At 39.2% G+C, this 9,637-nt stretch overlaps 1 protein-coding gene across 11 annotated transcripts in view; it reads right to left on the bottom strand.

Moving 5' to 3' along the window:
* Positions 1-9,637, bottom strand: part of LOC109537553 (protein muscleblind) — a 153,081-nt gene that overhangs the window by 25,620 nt on the left and 117,824 nt on the right. For 8 of the 11 annotated variants that reach the window (XM_048662547.1, XM_048662542.1, XM_048662541.1 and 5 more), the window contains exons 2-4: positions 4,979-5,149; positions 4,692-4,772; positions 2,651-2,827 (exon numbers count right to left, since the gene is read on the bottom strand). In XM_048662547.1, the coding sequence (XP_048518504.1) occupies positions 2,651-2,827; positions 4,692-4,772; positions 4,979-5,038 (318 nt within the window). In that variant the 5' untranslated portion in view covers positions 5,039-5,149. The remainder of the gene's footprint in view (positions 1-2,650; positions 2,828-4,691; positions 4,773-4,978; positions 5,150-9,637) is intronic. The other 3 variants (XM_048662544.1, XM_048662551.1, XM_048662550.1) reach the window with 1 other exon arrangement.

Here is a 9,637-nt window from a genome sequence, read left to right on the forward strand (position 1 = left end):
CCCCTGGAACCCCCAGATGGCTAGGAGTTGTAAGTGTGGGGCAAATGGCTGTTACTCGGGAGCGCCTAGCCAAACACCCAAAAAGTGGCTCACGACCGAGAAGGGAAGCATTCTGGGGGTCCAGAACGGTTTGAGCTTCAAGACATTAACCTACCAAACCTCAACCATTAAGGTTGAAGTCATGGGAGTGCAATATGAGGATCAGGTTTAAGGCCCTCAAGAGAGACGATTTATAAACAATACTTCGTAAATTCTCGGCAAAGTATCGGTCGAGTATAGATGTATAAGAACTTATTTATAACATTACTATATATATAGTATTTATTTAGTAATGTTATATTGGGACTATTGGCGAATCTAAGATGGCGTCAATGTTATTATGTAAATGTCTTTTGAACCGCTGAATGACTGGCAAAGATCACGAAAATTACCGGACACAAGCTTCAATATACTATACACTTTATGTAGGAAAGTAGACGTGGAATCATAGAAACATTGCTACTTGCTCTATAGAATCTCTAAAATAGAAAGCTACTTGCATAAACTCTTGAACATACCAGCAATTGAGTAAAGGGTGATATATGATATTGGTAGTCCACGATTATCCGCTTTCAATAATGGTTCATTTAAAAAGGTAATATCACCTCAATAATAGTGGCCTTTAAAAACCGAAACCTTTTCCGAAATTCTACGAAAATTGCCATCTCGTATATATATTTTACTAACACGTTGGTTTTCGTTTATTTCCTCCTCTATTACGACCAAATATTCGAAACCTTGTCCATTCTTATATTGCATACGATAGTAAAATCAAAAAATGAAAATGTAAAAACATAACATAAACAGTAATATAACCTTAAAAACCGTAAATCTCGACCAATGGCTGGGCAGAAGCAATACTCAAGCCACCGTCGACCGATACTTGAGCAAGCAAATCTGTAAGCACTGGCTTGAGAATGAGAATCGTTTATAAATCGCAATCGAAGCAGCCAAGTATCGTACTTGAGGCTCGACTCATGCTTGGGCAACGTTTATAAATACGAGCCTAAAGGTCGGAGAGAATCAAGCAAGAAGTCACGAGGAAGATGAGATTATAGAGAGACAGATGGGATTGAAACAATTGAGGAAAAGTTGGCAACTATGAGGATTGATATCTTCTCCATGTCAGAAGTCATGGCAATGTGCAAGCTAAAAAGTTCACATTCAACAGCTTCAAGGTAGATTGCCGAATGAATGTCGCAAGAGTAAGGAGAGAACAGTTGCAGAGTGATACTGAAGGGAAACTGCTCAGGAGTAAACAGCATCCTAAAAGTGAGGTCATTTTCTACATTTTGTTTAAGCAAAAGATACAGAGGACTTAGTGTGTGAGGAAATTTCCAACCTCACATTTCAGAGACTCGTGGTAGTTTGTTGCAGAGTGCAACTGGCAATCACCTCTAGAGCAAAGAGTTTCATCAAAGTGATACACTGTAGGAGAGGCGAGCATCTGCGTGACTCCAAATACCCCTGCTCCCTCTGCTCTAACTGTCTACCCACTCCCCAGCAAAACTTAATGGTACAATCCAAAGGAAGCGAGGATTTTGGTAGGAAAACACGCAATCTCGCAACGATATTCCGCAGCATAAAACACCACAGAGCCCTAAGGGCCAGTAGCTTGCCATTGACTTTCTGGACACTGTAGATACTCTTGCTTATCAAACACTCGATTCTTGTGACGCCCCTACTAACCGATGGACCAAAGCAACTGGCCAAACAAAAAAAAATCGAGTTTGTGGATAACAAACGAAAGCAAAAGGATGATGGGGCGCGCAGCTAAATGACCATCTATGTTGAATAACTTTCTATCGAAAAAGCTCAAAGTTACTGGCAGAGCTTCAAAAAAAAGGAGCTGATGGGCAGCTGCTAACAACTACGGAGAAACTCGCAACTTTAGCCGGATAGTTCACACCGTGCACAATAACGAAAAAAGTCGATAGAAAGTTACAGGTGCTCAGAGGGTTTTTGACGGTACAAAAATAATCACTAGAACTCATATTTACAACTAAGGAGGATTTATGTATAGTGGTTCGATTGAGTAAAACTTTGAAAGCGAGGCAGATTTACTTGTTTAGTCGAGGAATTTAATCAAACTGCTTAACAAATAAATGCTGCCTCCATTCGGGGCGAAACCAACAAACAAAAATGTATATTCAAAAATGTACAATATACACAAAGGAAAAAACGTCTACGTCTATGTGTGCTAGAGAGGTTAGCCTGGGGTTAAGGTGTTAGTAGTGTACTGTGTGGGTTATTCAATTAATTACCTCTAGGCAAATTACTCCCCGGACTTAAAAACCCAACAAAAGATACCTGCAAAAACAAAATAAAAAGCAGAAAAAGTAATATGATCAAATAAAAAATAATAATCAAGGCATGCACGGTTTAAACAACGAATAGTGATGAACAATTAGTGGCTGATTGGTTAAGAAGTTGGCACCAAATATGGAGCTGCAAAAGAAAAAATAACAGCGAAAATAATCAAAAATTGACTCGACGATGTAAATATGGGGCCGCAATGTTGTAGACGCAGTTTTCCAATTGCACAATAAAAATCGTCCGATATGCCAGTCGGCGCGTGAAACGAAGAGCGAAATGAACCGGATGGCCTTACCTCTAACCGATCGGATCGGGGCATCTTCTGTTGAACAACAGTTTGAGGAACGACTCCAAGCGGTGACCCAACGCCAGTTGGGTCCTGCATCAGTGTGGGCATTATCGGTCCTGGAGCGAAGTAGGGACTGTAGGTGCTGCCTACTTGAGGCATTCCAGTTAGGTACGGATTTGCAGCCTGGAAAAACAGTTCATTGGCAATCAGTCAAAGAGGGAATGCGCTGGACACGCCACAAGGAGGGCTGGACGGGGGAAAAATTCCTGGACACGCATCTATTGAAAATGACAACTTTAACACATCATTAAAGTGCATCTTGCATTCGTAGACTCCAGTTTAAAATCGTAGGAGCATTTTGGCCCCAACTGGAAAGGTAGGGAGATTGTTGCAGATGACAACAATTACGCTATTAAAAGAACTGTTGCATAACAAACTTACAAAAAACTCATGCATGTTGCATGTTGACCCTAACAGGAAATTTAACAGTTTCTCAATGCGTGTTTGTGCCCAGTTTTACTACAGTCTTTCAGTTTACTAAGACACAAATGCTCTAGAAAATTAGCCCTAAATCCGAATCCTGTAGAACTTTCAACATTTATTAAGTAAAGTTTCGTTCATAATTTGGAAACTTTTTGATTCTTTAACTGTTTGTAAAGTTGCAAGTGTTAATCAATCACAAGCAATTGGAGAGCAATTGCGTGAACTTTTTTTTCTAGTAGTTTCCCAAAAAAACCATCAAAAATTGATAAGAAATATTGGCCCAAATAAAAACTGAAAACATTTCCAATAGACGTGAAGAAATGAGCAAAAGCGTCTAAAATCCGAATTCGAACGTCTTAGCGTCAAAGTGAAACTTGACTTGAAACTCTGATCAAAAATTTACGCAACTAGTGGGCCTAAACTGACAGTTATTTAAAATTGAAACTTGGTGAAACTCTCCAGATCTATGAAGCCCAGTTTTCCATCAATAACTTGAAATCAATAGGGCATTTTAGCTTTTTTAATGGAAAATTAGACGTTTTCAAATAGACACTTACGCCAAGTAATTCACAATGATAATTTATGTGAAACTGTGTATTTATAAAGTCGCGTTTCGTTTCTCTTGAAACTAGAGCAAATTAAACTAGAACTCGAATTGAGTAAAACTTTAGACATTTATAAAGTCAACTTTTGGTATTAATCTGCTAAAATGTAGGATTTGTCCCGAAACTCCAAAATACAGGCAAAATAATGAATGACCAAATATCACTTTAATCATTTGTAAAACGGCTGAAAGTTTTCAGCCGTTTTATCCCAYTTTCTAACCCCATGAAAGAAACTTTCTAAATTTTCAAATGCAAGTTTCTCTTATTTTTCTCCACATTTTCTCGGTTCAAATGCGACAGTTGACTTTTGATGAACTACCTTGTGCGATTTAAAAAAAATTACAGTCAAGTTTTATTGTTTATTTTTATTTTATTGTTATAGAGATTTCAATCAAGTGAAACTCTCGACTTGCAAAAGTCAAGCTTGTGTGAAACTGCTGTACCTGAAATGTGCGGATGCTCAATTGAACACTMCAAGATTCTGAAAAATCCGAGTMCAGTGAAACTTTCAACATTTATACAGTCAAGTTTTCTTTCTGTCAAGACTTTCTGCACTGATYCGCGTAAAGTTTCTGTCATAGTTGGACAAATTTSGAAAACAATATCCAGAATTTCCCCCAATGTCCAGATCAACAAACTACTTAGCCTAATGGACATGCAGCATGCAAAGCAGGTAGAAGGCAAACTTCAATGGGAATGTAGTGGAGCTAGAATGATTTATCATTGCCCTCAAAACCCACTTGAAAAAAGTGAACGTATTTGCAAATGAAAAACAGACAATGGGAGATTGAGGACAAAAAACGGACAGTTTTTCAGCAATTAATGGCGAAGCAGGCAAAGCGCTTATGGGATTGGGTCTGGGCCGACTCAGTGGCTTTTCACGTCAATCGCTGCCGGTCCAAAGCCAACCACCCATTGAAAGAAGCGAAAATAATATAAAAAGCAAATTAAATGATTACCATAAGTGCATACTGCTCGTCAAGTGTCATGGACAAATATGGGAAGAAGGTCAAAGGGAGACTGTCAGTCGGCTGTTCCACCTCAAAAACCAACACAAAATTAGTAGAAACTAAATGTAATAGTAAAAAAGGCCAGACCGCAACACAATCAAGCCATTAACAAAGGCAGTTTTCTACTAGAAAAACATCTTTGAAGACCCCAAAAAAAAACGGTTAATACAGCAAAAAATCCCACAAACAGACAATCAGCATCCAAAGCGCCTCACCAACAGCTAAACAAGACTTACCACTGCCTGTACTTGTCCAGGGACAAGGGGTTGTCCAGGTGAGAGCCCCATCTGTTGCATCAGAGCGTTTTTCAGAGCTAGATGGTTCCTACCGTTGATCAGCAATTGGTCTTTGAGATGTTGTGGTGGGTGGAAGTATTTGCAAGGCGGTTTTTCTCGATTACACCGCCCCTGGAAAAAAAATGCCCATTTTAACTGATTTGCTAGAAAGTGACACTGTGTCCATTACATAAACCCCCCGATGATGCGAATAATTAATTAGCAAGGTCCGCTAATGTTGTTTTCATAGATATAATTTTGTTTGTCCGGTAATTTGAGAGTTTTTCAATTGCCCTCGCATCAGTCGTTGTTTGTTTGCCGAATAAAATAATGTTCGGGCCCTCCATATCGGAGAAATGCGCCGCTATACGGGTAAATATGTCATTTTCGAGATAATAAATTAATTAGAGCGACGGCAGTTTGGGGTGCTCTAAAATTAATTAATTAAATAATTAATAGCGATATTCGAGCACATTAGCATGCCCAAATATTGCCATTTTGTTAATGGGCATAAACATTGTGATTTTATTAAGCGCGGGGATTTGTTTGACCGTTATAAACCTCCAATCAGGCTTAAGCCTTTATTTAAATATATTGGTGCTCTCAGTCCGGACGGTCCGGCGGGACGAAATCAATTCGCCAAATGAATCCACTGGCATTTTCCATCGAATTCTTCAAAACCAATAGAATTTTGGGCGATCTTAGCGAAAACTTATCCAATATGTATCGAGTTTCCATTTCGAAAGCGCCCACTTATCCAATATAGTTTTGCCGCAGCGCCCGTATCAGTGTACCCTAAAAGTTCCATTATATTACTCGTCGGAATGTGTCCGACTCCATTACCAGATTAAAAAAGCCGGCGGATCGCTGGCATTCCCTTATTTCTTCCTTTTATCGAAACTGTCCGACGGGAATTCGGAGGCCCGTTCCAAAAACAGACCGTTCGAACCTGGACGCTCTCTATTCGCCTCTGGATTTGTTCATCTATCTGCCCAGATCTCTAGCATTTACCGAAATTGAAATATTTGCAAAAGCATTCCTTGCTTCTATGGTTATGCCCCACTTTGAAAACTCATCTACTCTACATTGAAACTCATGGATTTTTAATCAGGCCCACTAGGCCCGAAGTTCTAAAGAAAATCAAACACTGCATTAAATGTGGTGAAATTTTGTAGATTTATTCACTCAGGTTGTTCGATGATGGTCGAAAATTTCCACGCTCTATCGGCCATAATCAACTCAATCGGTACTTGCGCACTTAACACGTGAACTTCAAAACTTGCTCAAAAATCCACSACTGGACTAARTGTAGCAAAATTTGGTGCWTTTATTTATTGAATTGTTTGTGATAAMWRCACAAAATGTTTAARTTCTTCCTGCTCYATTTGGGCAGTTTTCAATGYTTAAGGAGTCCTTGCGCGCTTAACRTGTGAAGTTCAAAAGTTTCTCAAAAATCAACGACTGAACTAAATGAAGCAAAATTTGGTGCATTTATTTATYGAATTCTTTGTGCTAACTGCACAAAATTTTTAAATTCTTCCTGCTCTATTTGGTCAGTTTTCAATGCTTAAGGCGTCCTTGCGCGCTTAACATGTGAAGTTCAAAAGTTTCTCAAAAATCAACGACTGAACTAAACAAAGCAAAATTTAGTGCATTTATTTATTGAATTGTTTGTGATAACTGCACAAAATTTYTAAGYTCTWYCTGCTCTATTTGGGCAGTTWTCAATGSTTAAGSMGTCSTTGCGCGCTTAACATGTGAAGTTCAAAAGTTTCTCAAAAATCAACGACTGAACTAMATGAAGMAAARTTTGGTRCAYTTAYTTATTGAATTGTTTGTGATAMCTGCACAAAATTTTTAAGTTCTTCCTGCTCTATTTGGGCAGTTTTCAATGCTTAAGGAGTCCTTGTGCGCTTAACATGTGAAGTTCAAAAGTTTCTGAAAAATCAACGACTGAACTAAATGAAGCAAAATTTGGTGCATTTATTTATCGAATTGTTTTTGACAATGGCACAAAATTTCTAAGCTCTATCTGCTCTATTTGCGCAGTTTTCAATGCTTAAGGCGTCCTTGCGCGCTTAACATGTGAARTTCAAAAGTKTCTCAAAAATCAACGACTGAACTAAATGAAGCAAAATTTGGGGCATTGAYTTATCGAATTGTCTGTGACAATTGCACAAAATTTCGAAGCTCTATCTGCTCTAATTGGAGAATTTCAACTTTTTTCAGRCTTCCTTRCGCACTTCCRAACGGACGGACAAAACGCATAAGAGTTATGAMCATTTCAGAAACCCCATCTGCTCTAACTGAACAGCTATTCGCTTTAAAACTGAAAATTGAATGAAAGTTTCCGCCTCTGTGAAACCGATGCGAACCGAAAATAAACTAGCGCACATCTAATTAACTGTTGCATATTTCATCATCAGGTGCAACTCAATTAGCCGGCTATTTTTCGTCAGTTTTTGATGGCTGCGCCGAAACGTTTGCCAAATATTTGGAATAACGCATCGGTAACGTGTTTTGAACGAAACTATGCAACTACTGACTAATTAGAGCAGCGTTATTTTCATAAAAGCTGCAATAACAGGAATCCTGAATGTGGATCAGTCAACATTAAGTGATGGATCAGGGTGGCATGTTCAGGTTTGCCGCAGGCCCTTGTCCATGTTGTCATTAATTCTTGGTCATATTCAATTTCGCAACGTATTCCTGCAGGAACCGGTTTACGGTGGGGAACAATAGCTACTCATAAATAGGAAATTGGGAAGATCCATTAGTTAATTCTGATATCCAGCCAGGTAACTTTTGACAGTGCCCCGAGTGGATTTAATTAGAACTTAGCCTAGTGAAGTAGCAACATTCCGTGCCCTCCTTGGCCTAGCTGAGTAAATAGATCGAATAACACTATTGATCTCCCCAGTGCTCACTAATTCACGCCGCATCCAGGAATTATTAAATAGCCGGATGAATATTTTCCGCAATTTGAAATATCAATGGCTGCGTCGTATCGCGCGGGCCCTTTAAATAATTAATAAGCAATTACCCGCGCAAATCCATTCCAGTTTTGTCGGTAATTAATTTATTAAGTGCCTCATAATATCCGCGTATCATTTGAAAATTGTCCGATCGATTTTCCAGAGCCAATTTCGCTTTTTTCTGCCGGATGGCACCAGATTAGTGCCGAAAATTAACAAACCGTCAATGATTACCGAAGCCCGCGCCGATTTCGAATCCCGGTTTAATTAAATTTTAAGCAACTTCAAGTAGGAAAACAGCCGAAACAACGATCCAAACCAGTCTTCCATTCTGCCTCATTACGCTCAAGGATCTTGGCGATTTCTCGACAATTTCTGAGGCTTTCCAGGAAAGGATAATTCATTCAGTCAATGGCCATGGTTGAAATCGCTGATTAAGAACGTGGACAATTCGGAAAAGTCCGCAAGCCAATCAAACTGATTGCGTGGCTTACCTCAGGGAGGATTTGCTCGATTTCTCTATTTTAAAACCGAAGTTAGAGTTTATCGGCCGGTTGGAAAGGCACGAAAATACAGCAAATTATTCTAGAGCAAAAGTGGACAAACTGAATGCTTTCCCCAAACGAATAAGGCATTTTTGCTCCCTTCGAATACATCATTTGTTTCAATAAACCCCTAGGCCCGAGTATAAATCGGTTAAAAGGGGCGCGCCATTATTTTTCCACCGAACAACGTTATATTTAAAGTTTCCCGAAAAGTTTCCTAATATCATCACACTTTGAGCGGTAAATGTGTGTTCTGCAGAAAGTTTCCTCAAGTTAACTTAGCCCTCGTTTGTCAGGCGGTACACATAAATCCGATACATGTCCCAACTTCCTCTGTCCTTTAAGTCCCTCCTCGTTCTTTTCCTCCTCAGCTCGCTTTCAGCGAGCGCCGCCTAATTTTCAACTCGAGTTTTTAAACTCGCCAGCCATCAGGTTCAGTTTCACCAGCCACTTTCATTACCATCCAGGAGTTTTAGCTAATGGGCTGTTGCAGTTATTTTAATGTTTTCAGTTAGTGCCGCTCGACGTTACAAATCGTTCAATTATTTCATAACACAACTTCACAACATCAGCTTCAGTTATCGGAAAAGCATGAAAACTGGGTGAGTTTTTCGGGTTTTGAGGCCGTGATGGAAATGATTTCTTACCACTTGCAGTTTCTTCGGCAAGTTTTACTTTCGCAAATAAAAAAAGCTTGTTTTAAAACTTCCTCAGAAGTAAATGCACAGTCGACGATCGTTCAAGTGCTGTTTTTTCCATACATAAATTAGGCTACTGACTCAGATTAGAGTCGAGCGACTCAGAAGTACACTGTAACCGAAGAGTGATGTTCTCAAGAAAAATCCATGTTTTTATGTGTTAGTAATTCTCAAAGCCCCAGTGGGGAATTTGTGAATTCGCTCAGAAGCGACTATAAAAATAAATCACTTTCTTCAGTTTCGTTATTAATTTGCCTCAATTGTGCAGTTCTTGACGTTAACTGTGATAAGGTATGAAAAAATGAGGAACTCATACGAGATCTAAGCGATGGTGGTGCAAATATAAGCAAAATAAGCCGTTTTTCGCCCGCAAAATATTTAGTTTTCCGCCGAAAATACACT

The sequence above is a fragment of the Dendroctonus ponderosae genome, unplaced genomic scaffold, assembly GCF_020466585.1.
Source record: "Dendroctonus ponderosae isolate FM_Combo_2020 unplaced genomic scaffold, Dpon_F_20191213v2 Dpon_F_20191213_11, whole genome shotgun sequence".
Taxonomy (NCBI): Eukaryota; Metazoa; Arthropoda; class Insecta; order Coleoptera; family Curculionidae; genus Dendroctonus; species Dendroctonus ponderosae.